Source organism: Rhinolophus sinicus, linkage group LG18 (assembly GCF_036562045.2).
Source record: "Rhinolophus sinicus isolate RSC01 linkage group LG18, ASM3656204v1, whole genome shotgun sequence".
In the NCBI taxonomy this organism is placed as follows: domain Eukaryota; kingdom Metazoa; phylum Chordata; class Mammalia; order Chiroptera; family Rhinolophidae; genus Rhinolophus; species Rhinolophus sinicus.
Window position 1 is genome coordinate 12,758,068 of NC_133767.1, and position 24,382 is coordinate 12,782,449.

At 48.5% G+C, this 24,382-nt stretch overlaps 1 protein-coding gene across 1 annotated transcript; it reads right to left on the bottom strand.

The window, feature by feature from the left end:
• Positions 1-47: 47 nt before the first annotated feature.
• HMOX2 (heme oxygenase 2) lies at positions 48-24,351 on the bottom strand. The gene is made up of 6 exons (XM_019756426.2): positions 24,203-24,351; positions 4,060-4,184; positions 2,752-2,869; positions 1,884-2,375; positions 909-1,035; positions 48-820 (listed from the first exon to the last, which is right to left on the bottom strand). Exons 2-6 carry the CDS (start codon positions 4,143-4,145, stop codon positions 693-695), a joined length of 951 nt encoding a protein of 316 aa, XP_019611985.2. The 5' UTR covers positions 4,146-4,184; positions 24,203-24,351; the 3' UTR covers positions 48-692.
• Positions 24,352-24,382: the final 31 nt, after the last annotated feature.

The following is a 24,382-nucleotide window of genomic DNA, read 5'->3' on the forward strand; positions in this document are numbered from 1 at the left end:
GGGGGCTGTCAGGGACCAGTGAGAAAGAGGACATCTGTGCCAGGAAGGAGGGAGGCAGCTGTCAGTCTACTTTATTAAGTGCCGTAGCATCAACACAGGTCAGAGGAAGCGACAGGCCACATCTGGACACGGCCGTCTCGGGGGTTTCTGCTGAACAGGGATGACTGGCTGCCCAGGACAGAGCTCGCAGGGCCTCAGAGGCAGGGGGCCAGCCTGGCTTCTGTTCCCCACCCCCAGGAGATGCCCCAAAGTAGAGCAGGAGCCTTTGGGGAGGCCCCCTCCCTCCCACAGAGCTACAGCAGCCTGGCCTTGCGGGCCGCTCCACTCGCAGCGGGGAGAAGACACCCACCTAAACGAAGACAGTGAGCCTCGGGGCGAGAGGTGTGGGCGCCCGGAGCGGAGCTGCTTCCACAGGCCCAGGCCAGCAGCCCTGAGCAATACTGGCTGCTCCCAGTGCTATAGCCTGGGGGCTGCAGGGAGTAGGGGGGCCTGCACCCAGCTCAGCATCTGACCCGCACAGGATGCCAACAGGTAGAGGCTTTAGCATCTGGTTTTTATTGGTTGGTTGGTTGTTTTCTCAAACCCAGCATTTTAAAAAAAGTCACCTGAGGTGGTAGTTTCCTCACAGGTGGAGTTGGGGACAGGCCAGCAGTCACTGGGGAGGAGGGCGCCCATGTGGTGTGATGGGTCCTTCACACATAGTACCAGGCCAGGAGGCCAGCAGCCAGGGCCACAGTGGTGGCCAGAATGAACTGGAGGCCCGGCCTGCTCAGCACAGACAGGGCTGTTCGGAAGGGGCAGCCGCTGCCGTCCAGGGCACCTGCATGGCAGCAACAACAGGACACGGCATCAGCGGGGGCGCCGACACGCCTGCCCTGGGAGGGGAGCTCGCGGCAGACACGACCTACCTTTGTCCTGTCCAGCAGCATAGTAGGGGCATTTACGCACATCTCCTTTCCCATTGTGCATGGGGAGCCCGTCCTCCAGGGTCTCTTTGGCCAGCAAAGAGCCAGCCTGGTCCAGCTCATTGAACACCTGCAGGAGCAGAAGACCAACACCATCACTGGACTGCGTACACCCTGCTTTCCAAGCAAAGCCTGTGCAGGGAAGCTGGGGCAGGTCCAGTCAGGGCTGGCCACACTGGCCTGGCACTCTCCCTAGCACGAGCTCTGGGGGGTGTTGGCTGCTGACTGTAGTGGGTCTTCCCTAGGCACTGACCACACAGCCCACGACTGAAAACTCTCAGGGCGCACACATGAGCGCCAGAGCGCTGCCCAAAACCACTCTGAGCACTGGTAGTTACTTCCAGCCACTGGGTATTTTTAGCAAAAACCATAGGAAAAAGAATGTGGGAGAATGAGCCCCAGCAGGGCTCCTCCATCCAGAGTGGCCCCTGGAGGCCCAGACATCAGACAAGAGGGCTGACGGGCCTGTGGTCAGGCTGGTGCTTCACTCCCCTCGTGGCTGCTGTCCTGGCGCTGAGGGCTGGCCTGGGCTTGGGACAGAATCCGCCTCTACAGCCTCGGCCCCCATCTAAAGGGCACTTGTAAACTGAGTTATGCTCCTTGCTCTCCTTAATTCTCTCCTGAACTTTCCAAGCAGGACTTTTCATCGCAACCCTTGCTGAAAAGGAAGGGCTCCGTTCCTCAAGAGCAGAACTCTGGGATGAGAGGAAGGGAGACAGCGCTGGTCTCCGCCAGCCCACTCCTGCTGGGGCCGTGCCCGTCCCAAAACACCACACACAGGCTGTCGAGCAAACAAGGCGGAGCCAGCACTGGGCTCCCGACCGCAGACCTACGTGGCCCGGTGCCTCAGGCAGGCGGCAGCGCGTGTGTCCCCACGAGCAATGCCCGTCAGCAGCCCCGCGCGGCCCCCAGCGGTACCTGCATGTTGTACTCGAAGGCCTTGTTAGCCTCCTGCACGATCTTCTCCTTGGTCTTCAGGGTCAGGTCCAGGGCGTTCAGCCTGGCCCGGTAGAGCTGCTTGAACTGCTGTGCGTTGTCCACGTTCTCAAACAGGTAGAAGTGGGTCCCCTCCCCCGTGCTGGGGAGTTTCAGGGCCCGCTGGGCCACCTTCCTCAGTACCTGGCCCCCGGACAGGTCCCCCATGTAGCGGGTGTAGGCGTGGGCCACCAGCAGCTCCGGCTCTTTCTGGCCCACGTAGTGGATCCGCTCCACGTACTTCCGCGTGGCCTCCGAGCACTGCACCTGCGTCTTCCAGTCCTCACCGAAGAAGTAGAGCAGGTCCTTGGCGAGCGCTTCCTTCCGGTGCAGCTCCACAGGGAAGTACAAGGCGGCGAAGGCTGGGTGGTCCCGGTTGCGGTCCATCTCCTCCTCAAGGGCTGAGTATGTGAAGTAAAGTGCAGTCGTGGCCAGCTGTTGAGGGTGATGGAGGAGCCCATGGTCAAGGGCTGTGGGTCTGGCTGGCAGCTCACGAGCCCACTGCCCACCGCGTCCCAGCAGCTGGAGTCACAGACTCGAGCAGCACCCCCTTCCAATTCCCAAAGGCCCATTTTTATCAATTATTTCACACACCCAGGAAACGCTTACGTTTCTTAAAAGAAGGACAAGGTGAAGTCTTTGGCATGTGGATACTTTGCTTCCTGGACACCACTGTGTTACCCACTTCAGCCCTGAATACCACAGCCTGATGTCAAGAGAGTGCAGCGTACTGAAGGCCTAGCCTCCCCCTCGGAGCAGCTCCCGGGACTGAGGCCACCAACCCAACCCCGTCCGTGACCAAGGCACAAACCTTAAACAGCTCCTTCCTGATGTTGCCTTTCAAGAAATCCTTGACAAACTGGGTGTTTTCTGCCCGGTCATGTGCTTCCTTGGTCCCTTCCTTCAGGAGCTCCGAGAGGTCGGCCATTCTGCGGAGAGACGGGGCGTGTGTGTGTCTGCCTGCTGCTGGCGGCAGGGGCTGCTCAGACACGCAACTCCAGCACAGATGCAGGGTCTTGCTAGGGAACAGCGCAGGCACATACAAGTCTGCCCCCGAGGGCCTTCAGCGACACTGTGGTTGGATGACTGTGGATGACTGTGGGCTACTCCTCAACAGCACTGTCTCTCTGAACCACCCAAGTGAAGGAGGCTTTGCTTCTGTGGCCACCCAGTGCCTGCAGAGACACACCTCTAATGCCAGCACAGTATCTGCTGGCTTCTCCAGGAAGACCAAGCGCTGGGCACGTGTCTCCCAGAATCCATGCCGTGGTAAAGGACTGGCTGTGGCTCTCCGAGGGTGGCCTGGCTACCTTCCTCCCTCCCACCATGGATCCACAGCCTCTTCAGGACTACATGTGGCTGAGCCCACACGTGGGATGAAAATGAGACAAAGGCCAAAGAGGTTGGAGCCACGTGTGCTACTAACAAAGTTACACAGGATGGTCTTGTGCTAAAAGGTGCCAATACCAGACAAGGCAAAGACTGCATGGCCCTAAGGAGGGTGGCACTGGGCATGGGCTCACGTGTATCCACACAATACATCCACTAGAGAGAGAAAAACTTGGCCTCTCACAGCCCAGCCTCTGCTGGCTTCTTTAGATTAGCTCGTATCACCCATGTGCTGAGAAGTCATTTAATACTAGCAACTATTTCAAGGTATAAAAAAGAACTTGGCCAATGTCAAGGTTATAACGCGTGGATAATAATGAAGAACAGGCCCCAGTAACTTGAGGCTTAGAATGAACTGGCCCCACCCAATAAGCAAACCCCCTGGAGCTGGAGTTGCTCCCACCTTCTAAGGGTGGAAGGCACTGGAAAAGGTGCCAGCTTTGCCTCTGATTACCCTTTCTCACCCCAGATGATGAAACGCTTATGGTTTTCAGACGAAAGGAGGACCAGGAATACCATCCAATTGTCCTGCCTCCGTGGTGGACGCAAGGAGAATGCTGAGAGTCCACAGTGCGTCTGAGGCCCCTGCTGTGCCAGCCAGGCGTTCCGGGGGCCACAGCAGCACAGCTCCTGACTGCACCCTAGTGCCTGAAGCACATACAGCCAAGTGTGCTGGGCACGGCAGGCCCTGGGCCCCCCTGACTCAACACGGCCAGCCCCCATCACTCACCTGGTGTGGTTTTCTCTTTCTGGGGCCCCGGAGCTCTTTTTCTCGGACTCGTCCACCCCCTCTGAGGTCTCCAGTTCCACTGACATCGTTGCCGTGTGCTTCTTGCTGCCTTTATTCCTCTGGTCCTATACAGACACAAGGAACCAGTGACGTGGCGCCCACAACACTCACTTCCCCAAACACCTGCCGGCTCTGCCCTCTTCTGAGTCATGTAACTGAGGAGTCACCCACATGCCTCTGGGGTGTTTTCTTTAGAAATCAAGCTCTGCTGTTACTAGGACTGTATCTGAATAGGGACAGAATTGGTGGATTAGGTAATAGCACTGTATCGATGTTGAACTTGCTGTTTTTTATAATTGTACTGTGATTATGTAAGAGAATGTCCTGTTTCAGCAAGTACATACCGAGGAATTCAAAAGTAAAGGGGCACACCATCTGTAATTTAGTCTCAAATAGTTCAGAAAGTGTGTGTGTGCGTGTGAATATTCACGGGGGGAGGGAGGACATGCGCAAGTAAAGCAAATGAGGCAAAATGCTGATGGCGAATCTGGATAAAAGGTACACAAAGCTGTATTCTTACAATTTTTCTGTACGTTCAAAATCATATCAAAATTAAAAGTTACCGAAAACATAAAATAACAAAGAAAACATCATAAAGCTTAAAAACAAACAAACTGAAAACAACAGTGCAGCAGCTCTGCTTTGGCAGCAAGCGCATCTGTGTGGCCTGTCGTACCATGAAAGGCGGGGTGGCCCCATGCAGGGGGCAGCAGAGCAGGGCACTAACTGGACCATTAAGCCAGGCCGTTGGGATTAGCTCCACTTTAAAGCAGGGCAGCTCAAAAGGCGCCCGACAACCTACACTGAGTCACCAAGCAAGCCGGCTCCAGACTCTGCTGGGCTGAAGGAAATAACACGAGTTGGCCAATCAGTTCCCGCTGCCTGCTGCCAGGACTAAGCCTCCGTCAGCCAGGGAACTACGGTCCCACAACACGATAAGCTCATCCTCTACCCCTGGAGGCCTCCGCTCCGCCAGCACAGACGGGCAGCCCTTCTGGGGACTTGCCAGATGAACAGCAGCACAGTTGCACCAACAACTAATAAAGCAGCTCCAAAATCAGAGCTCCCAACACTGGGACCAAATCAAGTCACGTACCTCCACCAGTGGCTATTTACTGAGCATTTTCTATGTGTTCCACCCAGAAACAGGTATCAGTGGGGACAAAGAAGTATAAGAAATGTTGCTTCAAAGGTATATAAAGAAAATAAAAAGCAACCTCTGTCTCACCCCGCAGATATAACCACTGTTAATGTGTTGATACACATCCTTCCTGAGTCTTCTCTAGGCATATAGGTCCATCTGTGTTATCTTTTGGATGCTACAATGATTTGCTCAGCATGATCTTGCAGAACCTTCTCTTCTTGCCTTTAGATTTTGCATTTATACAATGGGATTAATGATAGAAAGGATTAAGTGAGAACACAGAAGGTAAGGCTTTTAGCACAGTGCCCGCCACGTGGTAAGCACTCAGTAAATATTAGATAGGATTGTTTGTACTTGGATTTTGATTGAGGCTTACTGACGTTCTCCAAGAACTCTTAGAAAATGAATAGCAAAAAGCAAAATAAGCCACAGAGAAAGTATCACTTATATGTGGAACAGAAAAAAAAAAAAAAAAAAGGTTGACGTTATAAAAACAGAGTAAATAGAACAGTGGTTGCCAGGGGCGGAGGAGGGGGCAATGAGAAGAGGTTGATAAAAGGGTACAAATTTTCAGTTATAAGACAAATAAGGTCTGAGGATCTAATGAATAGCACGGTGACTAATAGCTGATAATACTGTATTGCATAATTGAAATTTGCGGAGAGAACAGATCTTAAACATTCTCACCAAAAAAAAAAAGTAAACATGAGGTGACAGATGTGTTAATTAACCTGATTGTGGGAATCCTTTCAAAACATGTGTATAGCAAATTATCACATTGTAAAAACAAACAAAAAACAACAAAAAATACAACAACAAAAAAATGAAAAACAAACAACAAACACAAAAAAAAAAAAAGAAAAAAATTATCACATTGTATACTTTAAATATATTTTTATTTGTCAATGATACCTAAATAAAGCTGAAAAATAGGAAAGAAATAGAATATATAGACCGTATGACCCAGCAATCCCTCTCCTGGGTATCTACCCAAAAAATCTGAAAACATTTATCCATAAAGACATGCGTGCTCCAATGTTCATTGCAGCCTTATTTACAGTGGCCAAGACATGGAAACAACCAAAATGTCCTTCGATAGATGAATGGATAAAGAAGTTGTGGTATATATACACAGTGGAATACTATTTGGCCATAAGAAAAGATGAAATAGGACCATTTGTGACAACATGGATGGCTCTTGAGAATATAATGCTAAGCGAAATAAGTCAGACAGAAAAAGCAGAGAACCATATTTCACTGATATGTGGTATAGAAACCAAAAACAACAAAAAAACAAGACAAACAAATGAGAAACAAAAACTCATAGACACAGACAATAGTTTAGTGGTTACCAGAGGGCAAGGGGGTGGTAGATGAGGGTAAGGGGGATCAAATATATGGTGATGGAAAGAACTGATTCTGGGTGATGAACACACAATGGGATTTATAGATGATGTAATACAGAATTGTACACCTGAAATCTATGTAACTTTACTAACAATTGCCACCCCAATAAATTTTAAATAATATATATATATATATATATATATATATATATATATATGGAAAATGGGACCTTCTCTTGACTCCAAGTCAGATACACTCCCCTCTCCCATAATGCTGCTGAACTGGATGGAGCATGGCGTCCAGAATGCAAAGGCAGGCAGTCATCACGTGGAGAGAAGAGCATTTAGAGAGGCTTCCTGGAGAAGAGAAAGCTTACCGAGGACCCTCAACGACAGACAGGATTTGGCGTGAGTGAGAGGAAGGCGTCCAGATCAAGGAACAATGTGAACAAAATTGAAATGGGACAGACCACAGAGATGGCGTAAGGCTGCCCACCTATGCATCCTTTCATCGAGAGAGCAGCTGCAGAACAAGCCCACACCAGCTTGTCCACTCTGACCTTGTTTGACAGACTCTTTTAAGAAAGAACATCTTAAAAAAAGAAAAAGAACATCTGAGCTCCACATCCTTGGGGACCCCGAGAGCCAAGATCTGTCCCCAGCTGCTCAGCACTCAGACGGCAGAGGAGCGTGTACTGGGATAGGAGCTCCGGGCGGCCCAGAGGAGGAGAGGATGCAGTGAAAGGGCCCAGAGCCTCTATAAACAAGTGGCAGCTACGCTTGGCCGTGCTGAGGACACACCCCAGGCACCTAAGGACTGCTTACAGGTGAAATTGAAAATAGGCAAAGGCAAGAACAAGTGCACTCTGGTGGCCTAGATTATCAACTGTAACTTAAGTGAATTCCTGCATCTAATTACCAGGCTACACAATAGTAACTGTGTATGTGATTCAATCTGATCATTAGTTTTGTGATGGTAACTGCACGTAGTCTTGCTCAAGCAACAAGCCTTGTACTTCTCTTAAAAATACAAAAAGGGGAAGGGAAAGCAGCTTCCATGTGTGCCACTTTGGCATTTCGTTTTTCTCAGCAGCACTTTGTGCCAGAGACACCTCAGGCACAGCCTCTGCCCACCCCCTTCAACCTCAGTCCTGCCTGAGAGCTCTTAATTCCATCCTTCCAGCTCACAGGGGACCCAACTCTGGCCCCAGGGGCAGGGCCACAGCTGTTTCACTGCTGTAGCTCCACAGCCCAGAAAATAATCCGTTCTCAACAAACACCTGTTGGTTAAAAAATCCAAAGGAAAGAAGGCAGGCAGGCAATGGTCTCATGCATACTGACAACAATATGCAGTTTTTTTCCTGTGGAGTTTTCTGCAGAATTGCATGGTTTTATTAACACAAATACAATGTGCACACAGCTGTCTATATTCATTTTCTTTGCTGCGCAGCCTGGCACTGGGGTTGGTGACTCTGATGGCCAGCTGGGCTGCTCTTTGCACAATGGCTTTATGGCTCTTTGAGGAGCCGTCTGACGATCTCAGCACAGTACGAGTTTTGCTCCTGATGCTGAGGACCAGGCCCTTCCGAAAGCCCCTGGCAGCACGTGCGCTTTCCGGCTGCTGCCATCACCAGTGCTGGGCAGAGGTCCGGCCCCGGGATCTTCTGCGCACCCACTCTCAGTGCCTCTGGGCTTCCACCAGCGATGCTTAATTTTGATATGTGTGTCTGACTGTGCCGGACGGACTTCTTGGTCCTCTTTCTGATGATCTTGGGCTTCACGAGGAGTCTGAGGGCGGCGGCCATGATAGCGAGCGGGAGATGGCTGCCACCTCTGTAGGCAGCGCCAAGGAAGAGCAACAATATGCACTTTTTAAAAACCACACTGAAAAGCAGTCTGCTGTCCACTACACTTCAACAGTTTTCTCAACTCAAAACATGAGGTAACAGTTTTGCTTTGAAAGCAAGATACCAGCTTATCCCACCCCGGCAGCAAGAATACTGAGTCCTTAACATGGGCTAAAAGCAGAGGGTGAAAAACATTCTTGAGAAGGCTCAGCACACTCAGCCCACACAGGCTGGTGCCAGGGAAGGCACCCTCTGTCCATCCCTGTGGCCTGGTTACTGTTCCTCAAGGAGTGGCCACCTAGTGTGGCATTCAGAAGCCACCTTGCAACGTCAGAAACAATTCACTTCATTCCCCGAAAAGCTACATGTCCACACTTAGTCTAGCTGACATCTACACTTGAATCTTTTTTTCTCTTTGCAGGAACCACTGGAACCTCTTGAAAATCGAAGGCTAAATCATAAACGTAGAAACTTTCTAGACTTCAACCTCTCATTATCAACAAGAAGCTCCCCTGCCCCCCTAATGCCCCCCCACCAAAAACAACACAAAAGATTTCACTCTGGGAAATACACTTACAGAAGTATTAATAGTACTCTGCACCAAAATGATCAGAAGCCATACGTAAGTTAGACAACAACACAGGGCAGGACTGCTCAAGTGACAATAAACAATGGAATCCTGGCACAGCTATGACAAATTGATGACAGGCTGCATCCACACAAGAAAAAGCCTACATCAACTTACGTGGTTTAAAAAAGGACCCAAAATGCTGGCGACAACTATGTGCAAAAGTATGTAAGTGCACTGACGACAGAAAGGGAATTTGGAAAGCCATGAATGTTATTTGTTGTACTTTTTAGCCAACTGGCTCCTCCTTTTACATCAAGTGGCTCAATTATCTTGATAAGGAGGGGAAGCAAGGGAGCTCTGTCTCCCCTCCCCCACTTCCCCTCCTTATTAAGAGAAGCTGGACCAAGCAAACCAGCTAAGCCCCTGCACTGCACTAACTAATCAACAGGAAGTCCCCTGGGCCCTTTCCCTGGCTCCTGCTCTTCCAAGTTCCAGAAAATTTGATCTGCACGGTCTCTCTCTCTCTTCCCGAAAACGGTGAGCCTCTTTATAAAACCTGCCTCCACAAGTCCATAATTCCTGTGCTCCTAGCTATTCGCCGGACCACTACTGGCTTTCACTCCCACACCTGAGCCGCTAGAAGTGGCAACAGCCCCCTAACCACCAATGTTCCTTCCAGCAGACCCAGAACACTCATTTGAAAGCCTTTGCCTCTGGTAAACTGCACATCCAGCAAATCTCAGACAGTCAACTTAGTGTACTGTTGCCAGATGGAAACAATCTGCAAGGAGGACATTATCACTCATCTGGTGATCCAAAAAGGTGCAATAAAGACTTCACCTGTAATAATTCTTTTTTTTAATTCGTATTCTTTTTCTTTGCCCTGGAAAATTGAAGGAAGGGAGCAGATTGCTGAGTTCCGGCAGCACTAAAGAAGCGGAAGGAAAGGCAGGGAGCTCCCTGGAGTTAGAACAATTATCCGACGCTTCAGTGACCAGCTACTGTGCCTCCACCCTCACCAGATGCCCCTCAACATGGGCCAGTGTTGTTATCCCACATGCGCACAGGAGGAAACAGCCAGAGGGAAAATAAGTGGCTGCTTCGACTCCTGCACTGGGTCCCCGCAGCTCCCGTCCCCAGCAAATGGCTGCGGTTTGACATCAGGAGTCCCAGCCTGCTTCCTAGAAGGCTGTTAGCTGCTCAGAGTTCACTCCTGTATAGAACTGGCATCACATTAATAAAAGGCAATTATTCTTTGGCTTCCACAAGTGCCCTTGTCCTGTTTCCCCAGTTAAAACAGAAGCTTCCTATGGGAAGGATCTCAGATTGTTTCTAAGTCCAATACCATGTTCCAAATCATAGCCCAGCACCCTGGGGAGTCACCAACCTGAGTTATAATTGTTACAGATGCACAGATGGAATGCTTATTGAGAACTTGCTAAAGGAAGGGAGGAGTGTGTGGATAAGAAAATATTGGTTGAATTCTAAAATACCAAGTAAAATAATTAAAATTTTAATTGGGTACTGTCTCTAAATTAACTGGTATGAAAGCTGGTTTTATCTTTCTTCAAATCTGACTCCCTTCTTTCCTCCCTCCCTCCCTCCCTCCCCTTCTTTCTCCTCCCTCTCCACCCCCTGACTCTTTCTTATGGTCTGGATTTTCTAACTAATGACTTGTTTATATTTCTCAGGCCTCTGAGCTGCTCAGGCCATTCTCACCCCTCAGGGACCAGCTAGGCTAGCCCCCCATTTATCCACCTATGCTGTGTTTTCTGTTACTCCCTGGAGTCTACCGCTCCCCTCTCTGGGCTCCAGAAGGCCCAGGGTCTCCCCTGAAGTCCGTGGCCTGGCTGCTCTCTCAGCATCAGAGCTGTGTCCCCCAGCACCTTTCTGAGCCCTCCACACAGGCCCAGATCCACAAGAGCTCAGCCTGGCCCAGCAGGCTGCTTCGCACCAGGCCTGTGAAGGCTGGGGCTCCTTTTCTTAGCCAGGGTTGGAGGTAATGAGCCCTCTGGTTTCTCCATCTGAACGCAGGCCTCTAGTCATTGGTGCAGCTTCCTTCCCACAACGTGCATGCGTGCGTGTATGTGTATGTGTGTACGTGTGTGTTTTCTCCACTCTTGAGGCTTAACAAATACCTTTCAATTGTATGTCTTTGTTTATGATCTCACCCCACCCACTTATATTGTAATATTCAGGATGGTCGCAGTGCAAAAGTGATGTATTACTTCTCACAGAAACCATTTGTAATATGTGCCCCATAAATGTTTTTAGTGATAAAACAAGACTACAAGAATCCCAGACTCCCTCTTTTCTGGATTATAGGCTCTGTTCCTTCTCTTTCTAGCACCTAAAGGCTTGTCACCTTTAAGTGAGACTATGTTTCTGTGTAACAAGACCATAACCAGGCCAAGGCAATTCTTAATGGTGCCACATACTCCCATCAGGCCTCAGCAGATACAAACAGCAGGTGGGTTGTTTACCCATCACTGAAGTTCTGTTCTGAATGTCTGTCTACAGAAAGAGTAAATTCTAACATCCTACTTATGACACTACATGTGATCTAGGGAACAAAGAATGCTGGGGCTACTGTGGAGGGAGGAAGCCAGGGGCAGGAAGGTGCATCTCTTCAGAGCCTCCAAATCTCTCTGGCTCTCTCCATTTTTCACCTGTAAAATGGAACAAATACCTGCCCTGTGCTCTGATGCTGATGCTGCAAGAATACTGGGAGGATCAAATAAGAATAACCGTGAAACCACTTTATAACAAATGTCAAGCTATACAAACATTACAAAAGGAAATGAGAATGAATCCAGAGCTGTTTACTTGCTGGTCTTATCCTAGGAGACACTCCCGGCAAGCTTTGCAGTCCTTGCGACAGATCCTGGCAATGGGGGAAGAAGCCCTGTTCCAAGATGCAGCATGAAGATGAACTTCTCCTTAGCACTGTTTAAATTCCAGCACTTTTAAGGGTATACTCCATACCAAGGGCCAGTTTTACATCTTTCCAGCAAACGGATGTGCTGAGGTGTGGGGACAGAGCCAGGAGTGGTTTCCAGGCTCTCGGTCTCATGTGGAAAGGTGCTGGCTCAGGTAGTAAATGGCCATCAACTGGGACTGCATGGCCATCAGCTGTGGCTAGTTGGCCGTCAGCTGTAACCAGTGAGCCATTGGCCACTAATGTAACTGCCGTGGCTACACTAGCAGCAAATGGGGGCTAGCAAGAAGATGGTGGCTGAGCTAGCAAGCGCGGATTGCAGAGAGGCGCGGGGTACAGAGATATGACTCCCCTATCTGTGGCTCCGTGGGTATTCCTTTTTGGTCTCACCACATCCTGCGTTCCTATGTGGGGAGCGGGAGCTGAGACCCCGCATGACACCTGCATGACAGGAGGTGCAACCTGTTTTCTGCTTTAGGTAAACAGCCACTTGACTGGCCCTGGCCTGCTCCCCGACCTGATCCCAGGGAGGTCACTTCTGGGCTCCAACTTACTGTTGATTATTGCTCTAGACCCAGCTCTCCTTTGGGAATGGAAAGGCAGCTGGGCCCTGCACAAAGGGCATGGTCTTTAGAGCTAGAAACATATGGGTTTGAGATCTCGAGTCCCAGTGTGTAGGAGCTCCACGGCTGGAAGTAAGCCATACTTCTGGAAAGGCTATGTTTCCTCATCTATAAAACAGTAACAAAATTCTCTCCGCTCCACATTCTCAAGAGTGCTGTGTGGACTGAGCTAATGTGTGCAGTAGTGTCTCATAAAATGTAACGCTTCCTCAAATGCTATGACCTCTTACTAAGAAAGTTGTTGGCAAAAATGAGCAGCTGGGTGATTATGAGACTGGGGAGGAATGTGACATCCAGTGACTCCACAGATGATTCTGAGCAGGTCACACCTGAGGACTTCTGACTCAGCGCTCATCCTCTGGCAGCATTAGGAAATGGGAACACCTGTTCTTTCCAAGGGCAGACACGTGACCACTGCGGCTAGAAAATCCACATTACAAATGCTGTTTGATGCTGGGAGCAGCAAATAGAGTGAATCAGCTCTAACTTAACAAGGCACTTGGTAAGAGGGGCCTCCCAAACCCATAGCATCTAGGTCAACAGCTTCTGATTTGACAGAATAAACCGCCTGAGGTCTCCTCTGCAGTCTGGCGCTGCCACTCCTCAGGAAATCTTACACACAAGCTTCACCCCTTCCTTTTAACCACGGGCTGAATTCAGTCCCACAGTTCACTGAATGGAGGACTACTGACCTCTTGATGAAGAGCAGTACAGACGAGGAGTCCTGGAAAAGTGGGGACTTGAGGGATACAAAGCTCTTGCATCGGATTTTACTAAACACAAACTTGCACATTTGGACAACAAGTGACCAGAAAGCAAAACCACTGATAACTAGTCTAAGGGCACTAACCTCTTAGTAACCTCAAAAACTGACACTGCCCAGGAAATCTAAGACTTCTCCGCAGGCTTTTCCTCCTGGGGAGGGCGCATGCTCATCCCTCGCTCAAACATGATCAAAGCAGACACCAGGACAAAACCTGAACAACAAAAGGGCTCAGAGAAGGGGCGAGAGTCTGCTGGTGCTGGTGGGGACGATGCGTCCTTGTAAAGAGCACTTTCTACTTCGAATGAAATAGATACAAGACGTGACCAGTTCCCCGAGTGCCACCCCACCTTACATGAGAGGGCTGGGTCTCAGGGCTGAGAAGAGGAAGACTCTGTAGTCCCATGAAAACCACCGGGGGCGTGGAGGCTGAAGCCCTGACTGAACTCTAAAGTGGCCAGGCTGGGATTTTATAAGAACAAAGCCTGGGCACCAGACATCTCACAAGCCTGGTTGTTAACAAAGGGGAGACCGCGGGTCATCCCGAAGTACCACCAGCAAAAATTATTCCAAATTTGGAACAACCTTAGAAGAATGTGTCCTGTGGACTAACTAGAGTCAGTCTCATTTCCTTTCACTCAAAGTGCAACAATTGTCAGCTTCTCTCACAAACGACAACTAGGAACAGCATTTGAGGGTAGAAGGAGAGAGAGGGTGATTAAGATGCTTCTGCTAAATTTCCATCTTGGAAAACCTAGAAGTGCTATGAGCTCCCAGGAGCTTTCCTCTTTACAGCCTTGCAAAGCTCGATGGAGCCCGATGGAGCCTTAGCAGTGTCCCCACACGGACGGAAGGCTGTCAAGTTCACCCAGGAGCGGGCAGTGCCCAGGAAGAGCACAGACAGGTCTAACAGACCTGGGCACGCCACGCCAAGTCACTTTCAAGCAGCGACCTACTGACTATGAAGAAACTAAGATAAAGAGAATTAAGTAATATGGCCAAGGTCACTCAGAGTTAGCTGTCAAGGAGGGACCAAGCCTGAGTCCTTCTGAATGCAAGGTGACGCTTCTCATGTCCCCAGCTAACATGCACGTGAGATGAACATGATGTCACCACAGACTCCTAGCAACATGGCGATGCTCCACTGCATTTACACATGCAGTGGAGGGGTTTTCTAAACCCGAGTGTCACTGTGAGTGTTTTTCATGAAAAGTGGGCTTAATCCTATGATTCTAAGACGTACCTGCTTAGCCTCCCATTTGAAGATTCACAAGCTGCTGCTGCCCATTCCTGCAACACTCACCTTGGCTCGCTCAGGTTACACAGCAACTGGAGAAGGCTGTTTCCTGGCGAGCCTGCTTTTGTTAACTAGCAGGGCAGGCCAAGGCTGGAGACGTTGGTCTCAAAGGGGGGGATGGCACCCCCCCACACCACTCAGCGTCTGAAGGGAAGCGGCCAGACCTGGGGGACTTTGGTAGACAATAAGGCCAGAGGCTCGGGGACACCCCTACATCAGGGGAGGTCACAATTGGGTCTGCATATCTCTATAGCACCCATTGCCATAGCAACTACAGGAAAACTAAAGATCTGGTTTCAAGAATTTGAAAGCGTGTCCTCCATGTATTGAGTGTTTAAAATCTCTTCAGTCCTGTCTGTCTACTGAAAATGTATTGTCTTGAAAACAGTAGTGTGATGGATAGGAAGTTTGTCACCACAAACATCTTATAAGATTAGCAACTCCACAGGCCAAGGCACTGGTCAATTTAACGAGGTGGCTCCTACTGTGTTTCCCTGAAAATAAGACCTAGCCGGACCATCAGCTCTAATGCATCTTTTGGAGCAAAAATTAACATAAGACCCGGTCTTGTTTTACTATAATATAAGACTGGCTATAACTTAATATAATACCAGGTATAATACCAGATATAATGATACAATACAATATAATATAATATAATGTAATGTAATATAATAAGAGCGGGTCTTATATTAATTTTTGCTCCAAAAGACGCATTAGAGCTGATTGTCCGGCTAGGTCTTATTTTCGGGGAAACAGTATATCTCAGTGGACCAGTCGGGGCTCTTAATGTGTTTCCACAGGCCTACAAAGTAAGGTTATTATTCCCAGGCTTTCTCACAATGACTGCGTAGATTCTGGCAATGGGGGAGGGGTGGGTGGGTGGACGGGTGGAGTGGGGGCAAGGAAACAAGCCCAGACCAAGAACCAAGAACCGGTAACTCCAAGAGGCTGGCCCCATCCTGCACAGGCTCATGTCTATGGCAGCAGCAGCTACTGGACTTTCTCAGAGCAACAAGCTCAGCTTTTTTTTTTTTTTTTTAACAAATTACATACTTGCAACACTCCTCAACACCACACTTAAAAGGCAGAAAAATCAAAGTGGCACAGTGATTACTTAGCAAAAAACGCCCTTAAACTCTCTCCAGATACTCAAGCTCTTCCACCAAGCCTTCTAAGATGGAAGGGAAGACATAGCAGATCCAGTGTTACTCTGCCTGGCCTATCTGTGAAGTTTCCACATCCACGTACGTGCTTTACTTTCTTGATCAGTATGAAATTCCCAGGACACAGCCTCCCCATGCAACAGCTGCTGGCAGTAACTCAGTGTCTGTGTAAGTGCCATATGTGACTGTTACTTTAGATACAAATGAAAGTCTTTGTATTTCAGTATATATCCTATGACATGGAGACTGAACCCCTCTATCTGAAAGTTTCTAGAAGATGGGTTCGATAAGATGGGTTCCAATGAGTCTAACAGCAGGCCCGTGCAGACGTCCTTTCTGCACAGCACACTGCCAAGGAGCTGATGTGACACCAAAGGAGTTAAGGCAATGACGGGACTGCGTGATGCTCTCCAGAGCCACCCTGCAGTAGGCAGCCAGCAAACACCGTGTTTCCCCCAAAATCAGACCGGGTCTTACATTAATGTTTGCTCCAAAAGACGCATGAGGGCTTATGTTCAGGGGACGTCCTCCTGAAAAATCCTGTGGGCTGATTTTCCGGTGAGGTCTTATTTTCGGGGAAACACGCTATTACCTGAACTGAGCCCAGCCAAAAGAAAACCCACTGGCCACACAGGCTGCGAGGCAGCTCGGAGATGTGGTGAAGGCACAGGCTTTTGTCAGGCACAACTCTGGTTCTTCCACGTCCCAGGTGGGTGGCCTTGGACCAGCTACCTAACCTCTCAGAGTCTGTTTCTTCATCTGTAAGGATAGTGATAAATGTGCAAAGTTCGGTATGAGAATTAAATGACATAAATTACTAATAAAACTGACATCATATGATGCTAATTAATACACTAAAGAAAATGTCACTTAAAGTTTAAAGTTAACAAACGTTCCCATATACTTTTAGACAAGAAATGGAAATACCCCTGTCTCTATGAAAAGCCATTTATAGGGGCGGCTGGGTGACTCTAACGAGTGCGAGCTCTCAACAAGGTTGCCGGTTCAATTCCTGTGGGAGGGTGGGCTGTGCCCCGGGCAACTAAGATTGAAAACGAGGACTGGACTTGGAGCTGAGCTGCGCCCTCCACAACGAGATTAAAGGACAACGACTTGAAGCTGATGGGCCCGGGGGAAGCACACTGTTCCCCAATAAAAAAATAAAATAAAAATAAAAATAAATTTAAAAAAAGAAAAGCCATTTATAGGCAATCAAATCTGTGCTGGGGCACAGACTTTGAGCTGAAGCCTCACTATGAAAAACCTCTGTTTTCTTTCTTAAAACAAGAAAGGAACAGGAAAACCTTGGAATTTCTAGCAAAATAAATTTTGCAAAAGACCTAAAAGATGATCACCATAGTTCACGCTCTTTCAAGGAATCTCTGAACATGAGTTAGGTGAAGGTTCCTTTATGCTACAGACGTCAGGATGGGGGACAGCACATTACTGTTTTTCTGTAGAGCAGCTCATCACTATAAACAAAGGTTGACATAACTGAAATTGTTACTTGATACTGTGATACACCTAATTTCGTTGGTATCTCATGACAATAACCCCCAACCCAGTGGTTCTCAACTGCGGACATTTTGCACCCCAGGGGACATTTGGCAATGTCTAGAGGTAGGGAGTGGGGCGTGCTCGTGGCATCTAGTGTGGGTCGAGGCCAGGGGTACTGCCCAACATCTCCCACTGCACAGAAAGCACAAGCACAAGTGCACATATCCCCACCACCACCACAAACAACTATCCAGCCCAAAACATCAATAGCACTGAGGCTGAGAAACCCTGCTCGCAGGTCAGAAGCAGTGCTAAGGTAGCTCAGAAAAGGACAGGAGTCTAATACTCTTCTCATCCCTTTGTTCGCTTACAGAGAGAAAAGGTGAGATTTGTTTGGGCAGGATGCTTCACACTGCCCGGCACACCTTTTGCAAACATACTTTACAGAGATTTCGGGGGAAACTGAATTTCCACCAGAAAACAGAAGAAGCTGTTAGAAGGTGGGGCTACTTGGCACTGTCCACAGATGACAATGAAAAGGGTCACAGTACCTTCCTGGGAACAGGACTGATTTGTATTTGGGTCCTTCAGAGGCAAAACCTTTAAAGCAAGGTCCATAATGAAGCCTCTGACTTTCTGTATTTACTAACTTCTTTGTGGAATGAAACAAAAAACTGGGAAAAATCTCATTATCATGTATTAGTCTGATATCTAACTGACAAGTAGGCTAAGTATCAGGAGAACTAAGTTCTACTACCAGGTCTGCACTAGCTGGCTATATTACATGACTTCCCTGCAACTCCACGGTTCTCATTTATAAAACGAGAGGCATTTCTCAGTGAGCTGCAGGCAGCATGGCATTTGACAAAAGGCAGAACAGGAAAAGCTGTGGGCTTCCCCCACCCATTTCAGCCCCAGCCGCTGTCCTATTCCTTGCTATAGTTCCTCTGAAAATGAGGTTGTGCTGCTTCTAAAAATAAGGCCTAGAAAACAATGAGGTTGATGATGTTGGAAGCCTGGTTATTACATCAAGAGCTACCTAAGGAAGCCTTTTATGATCTATTATAACACGTGTGTCCTGTCATAGTATAATATTTATTTGTTTACATGTCCGTTTTCCAGATAACAACTCATTTATCTTTGTCACCTACGGCCCAACACAGGACACCCACTTAATCAGGGTTTGCTGAGTGACTGGATGATTTTCATAACGCAAGGTATTCTCAAAATCAAGGTATTCTCAAAGAGCAGATGACAAGTTAAAAGTGAATCCTAGAAATAAGAAAAATGGCTGGCTAGTGAGTAAGCATTTTTGAGCACCATTGTTATTGCAAACATTACTGCTGACAGGGGTGGGGGCGAGAGACTGGTCTTATGGGGGGGGGAGGAACCAAGCATGTGATGCTTTGTGCTCAAATAACTCAGTTTCATATTTGAAGAAGAAATGTTGCATTGCATTGGTTTTAAACTGGCTTCCTTACATTCCACAGATACAGCTACCAAGAACACACCTTTTAGATTTAATTTTAAGGATTTTGAAAGCCTGTATAAGAGCAGAACTGCTTCCCCCACCCCCACCCCCTTTTTTAAAGAAATGGATAGGCAAAAGTTTAATAGTCAGTAACAAACGCTTGCCAGCGCTCCTCCACCTACCCAGGCACAAGCCATCTGTTCCTTCCCTCACCTCTATGAAAAACCTTTATCCCCAGTTGGCTTTAAAGAAGAGATTCCCAACGTTTTCTTCTTGTTTGTTACTCTAGGGGAGGGGTCAGGCAATAGCTGTAGAATCTCATAACAAGCCCACATCCTGCCTCTAAAGCACATTTTGGAGGAAATACATCAATGTATTAGGTTGTCATTATCTCAAGGGGAAAAAGCAAAATGCTACAGTGATGATTTATTAAAAACAAAGAAAAAACGAAACAGCGGTTTGCCGCTGTAAAAATGAATAACTTCCTATGTCAGGGGGCAGCCCCCACAAACTACATGAATTAAACATACATGAAATGGGTGCTTCTAACTCCCAAGAGGTCCCCGGAACTGGTTAAACGTCATTGTCTCTATTAAGTGACAATAGAAACAATCAATAATCATTATCAAGAAGAAATTCAAATAGCCCAGAACACCTACTGTTGACTAAGGACATAATTAGGCAATAATGAATGAAAAACTTAGGAAAAAAGAAGGTACACAAGACAGGGAGGGCAACTGTGGAACAGCTAGCTGAGAGGCTCAGAAAGGCAGAGAATCCTACGCTTCCAGGGCTCTTAGGGCTCAACCAAACCCCACACAGAAGGCCAACGCAAAAGCCAAGTGCAGTGCTTGGAGCGTCCATAGTTAAAGTGGTGGGGGAGGGCTGGGGACTCAGGAGCTCAGCTCACCCAGCAGCCTCGGGAACTCTGAGCTCGGCCTAGTTTGACGGCTGTGGCCCAGGGGAGCTAGGACACTTGCTTTGAAACAGACAGCTTCCATTTCCCATGGCACGTGCTAAGTGACGACAGCTCTAGGACAGTCTCTTCGGCCTGGTGTGTCCAAAGCAGCAGAGTGAAGCGGGTACTGGATTTGCCATGGTTCCCAAACCTGCCCAGGGTTTTCTAGCTACTGGGCGAGGGCCCCATGTACTCTTTCACACCTTGTTTCCAATAGTCCAGCAGCTTCTTGAAAATGTCCTGACCTTCCAAAAAGCCTGTGGTTTCTGCGTCTTCAACTCGCCCCATTCCCAATACTCCTTCTTAGCCCAAACTCTGTATCAGTCACAAGTGACTGTAAGGTCCCTGAGGACAGACCTGGAGCCTCACCCCTACTAGTCAGGGAGGGTGTTTAGTTGCCCCGTTTCTGGGAACCAGATTAGAACACCGTGTGTATGTGGGAACATGCTGTCCTTTGCACAAGCACTCAAGCAAGTCTCATGACAGTTGGTGTTCAGTGAAAGACTGTTTACAAAGGAATCCTGGGGTTTCTGTCTCACATCTTCCACCCAAATACCTCCTCATCTAAAGATACAATGCAGAGAAGTGTACTTCAGAAGATGGGTAGGAACGGTATTTGCCAGAATAGAATAATCATTAGCTTTTTTTTTCGGTTGCAAATCCCTTTGAAGGCTTCAGACTCTCTCCCCAGGACAATCACACACACACAAGTGTTGCCTATGCCATTCCAGAGCAACCAGGCCCCTACAGTTCACCTGTGGGCCCCAAATTCAGGTTAAGAATCCCTATTCTAGAAGAGTCTCTTTATGAGAGACAGTCTCTGTGGGTACCATCTTGTAGGTCAGACCCTTCCCTGAGTGCTTATTAAAGAGAGGAATCCCCTTTCTTTGGCCTCCTTCCCTCTTTTCTCTTCCGACTCTTTAACCTAACCCCAGTGGGTTCAAGATCGCCTGTCTTTTCCATTTCTCAGCTACTCACTTTCCGGACCTCCAAGAAGACTGAGTGTCAGAATGGTAATCATAAACCTTACGAAGTAATTTTACTGTTTCCCGTCCCCAAGGTGACTGCCAACTCCTAGTGAGCAAGGACACGCTGGGTTTGTTGCTGTTTTTGCACACCCCCTCACTGCCAATACTCTGCACACCATAGAGGCAATCCATGCCTGCCAAATGGGCACATAGCAGTGCTTCTTTAGCCTTCTACGTTTAGGCATTTGCACTTGAAAATTAGCTTCTTTAAAATCTGGGCTGATGCCCTGGAAAAGCCAACTGTAAAGGCAAGAAAACATAACGTACAGCAGCTAGTCACCGCACTTTTGACTTAGCAAACACAAAAAGGCTTACCAACAGGACAAACATGACATTGAGCACAAACACTTGGAAATTTTGCTGAGGTTGACAGAAACCCAAGTGTGTGGTAGAGGAATGGAGTGTTTCAAAAGTTATCTTCTGATTCGTGGGATACATGCTATCACTAAGCAAAAAGAAGGCCCGACTCTCCCCTTGCCTTCCTGTAGAAAAAAACCCAAGGAGGGAAAGTTTAAGGCCACTTCAGTATGGCTGCTTTTCTCATTTGCCTTCAAATACTACTACCTAGATCACTCTCCCAGCCCACACTCAATTTTGCTTACTAATTCTTTCTCTTTGCCTGCCTGCCCTCCTCCAGACTGCCCTGGAAATAGTTCCAGGTGATAACAGTTCCTCTGCAGCAGCCTGTAGTGGTCTTGCCAGAAAAAACAGCAGGTCCAGTGTCTAATGAAGGGGATGGCTACGTTTAGGCATGTGACATGCCATATTCTCATCAACAAATATTTATATTGTTTATGGGCCCTGTGACTACAATAAGGCATAAGACCATGTAGCTTCAAGTAGCTTTCAATCTAGAGAGAGAGAGAAAGAGAAACAACACAATAGGTGTATGTACCATAGTAGAAATATAATTTTGTGCAACACAGACAACAGTGCTGAAGATACAGCCTTGTGTTCCAGATTTTCCAGGACAGTTCTGATTCAAATATGCTGTCCCAGCAATCAAGTCCCTCAGTGTTACCTGTATGCTCCAACTATGGATACGAGTGTTTGGCATAAAAAACATTATCATCACAGTGACCGATGAGGCAGGCCAGCCAACTGGCTTAGCGAAAAGCATGATTGCAGATTGTTTACTCATGTTAGTGCCTTCCCACAGCCTTCAAGCAATTTTGAGATTGAATACAAGACAGTGAAACTTGAGTTTTCCGAGACTGAGATAACTCATCAGGAGAAAGGCAGGAAGCTGGGAGTATTTAGAAATACGCAGGTGGAGTGCAAGACACCTGTCTCTGTTACACCATTCTTCTCCAAAGCCCTTATAAAGTTACTGAGAACTATAACAATAATTAGGCCTATGATACTCCTGGGAAGGAAACAAATCTATTCGTGTGACAAAAATTAATTTTTTCGCCTAAACAGAGAGAAGAGAGTATCTTCTTTGTTGGCCTCTGGTGTATAAGCTGACAGCAGTTATTGCCAAGGAACAATCACCCCTTTCTTTCCCTTCTGCTCTCCCTTTCCTCATGTATCATACTCCTCTACCCTCCTGCCAGTCCACTCTCTCACTGGACAGCCTGCACATTAGACAACGGCGCTCCAAACAAGAATCACATGAGAAACTGTAAAAACACAGATTTCTAAGCCCAATCCTAAACTTAGCGAAACAGAAATGTTTGGGAACCCGTCTCGTATCAATAAGCAGCACTCAAAGCACCAAAGACTTTAAGTCTCATCTAGTGCTAACCTAATTTTTCAGATGCAGAAACTACAGCTCAAAGGGTTTCAATGTTTTTCCTATGGTCAGAAATATACCACCACAACTTCCTTTTTTGGGAGAAGCAAACTATTTGTTTTTCACTCTAATGTAAATGAATATATATGTATTTGGATACATACACATACCTGTGAAACAAAATTGTCTAGGGTTGAATAGCTTAATTTTTGTGAGAGAAAACAGGTTTTCCTCTTCACATCTCCAGTTTGATGAGGTCACTTAAACAGTGTGTGTTTCCAAGGCCCCTCAAATTCCCACACTCTCACCAGTGTTCTGGCTTAGGCACTGTATTTGAAAACTTTGTCCAATTTCACCAAGTAAGCTTGTAAATGCCCAATTAAGCTGTGAGCTCCTGGTAAGCTTGTGATGTTTTGTCTTGCGATGTTTCTTGAAAAAAAAACTAATGAATAAAGCACAGATTTACTAATTTCCTTATCCCCCTCCTCCTAGAAGAAAAACTAAAATATGGGAGTTAAAATTTTAATCAAAACACACTGGTAAAAGCCATACCAGAAACTCATCTACGTACACAAAATCAGTAAGCTCTTGTTTCTTCCTACTTGGGAGGACAGGCTAGAGGGGTGGGAAAGACAGTTTAAATCACATAATCCATCTCCAAATTCTCTACAACGCTGTTTAGGAAAGAGCATCCCATCTGGTCAGAGACCACCAAGTTCAAGACCAACTGTGCCATCTTCTTGGTTGCGGGAGGCAGATCAATTCACTTAACCCCCGTCTCATCACTAACCCCACTGACAAACGGGGAAACGATCACAGGGTTTTGAAAGGGGCTGAGAGTGAGAGGGCTTCCTGAATTGTAGAGGACTATACGATTTTTTTTTTTTAAATCATGCTCCGCCTTGTCTGGTTCACAGAGCCATAAACAACACAATAACGATGACGGCCACAGGCCACAACAACACGTTCCTCAGAACCAATTTAAATGGCACGGCAGACAGGCCTTGTGCAACGACTGTGCAAGGCGGTCATGGCAGCTCCTACCGGGCCATTAATAGACCCAGACCCCTGTGCTTATGAGGTGACAGGTAAACTCCCCGCCCAGGCTAACCGGCTGCCCCTGGCGTTGATCCCTCCCAATCCGACCTGCACCAGGGCGGCCGCGGGTCACTCATGAAGTCATCAGAGGGGCTGAAAGGGCCCTTCTGACTAAGGTGAGTCAGGAGGAGGAAAGGCAGCGCCACGGCCCAGCACGAGCCGCCACGCCGGGTACCATCTCCGGCGCTGGGGCAGTCCGACTTCTCGCAGGCCCGAGATGGACAGACGTGTCGGCTAGGCCGTCAGAAGCTACAACGTCCGCCGAGAACGGCAGGTCACCGGCTGCGACCTCGGGGTCACCGCACCCAGCGCAGTCACGACGCCGGGAGGGGGGTACCCAACGGGGCCCAACGCCAAGGGGCCTCAAGGGTCTCCCCGGCCCTGGAAAACTTTGTCTACGAAGCGGGGTTCCCCCCCGCCCGACTCCCTCCCCGCTCACCCCACTTCCGCCGCCCCCCGCCCGGGCCCGCCGGGTCTCCCTGAGGCCGGCGCCGGGGGCGCAGCGGGCTGCGGCCGGAGAAAGCCAGCTCCCGAAGGCCCAGGCCGCTCGGGGCCCGCCGAGGAGCCCGAGGGAAGCCCCGGGATGGCGGGGGCCACTCACCAGCCGCGGGTCAGTTCGGCCGTCCGTCCGTACTGCGTTCTCCGGTCAGGCTGTGACTCCCTCAGGCGCCACCGCTGCAGCTCAGCGCGCAGGAGGGCGCGAGGGCGGCCCGACGTGCCCACGCAGCGGGGGCGGGGCCTGCGGAGGCCACGCCTCTGCGGCGGGCACGTGGCTCCTCTC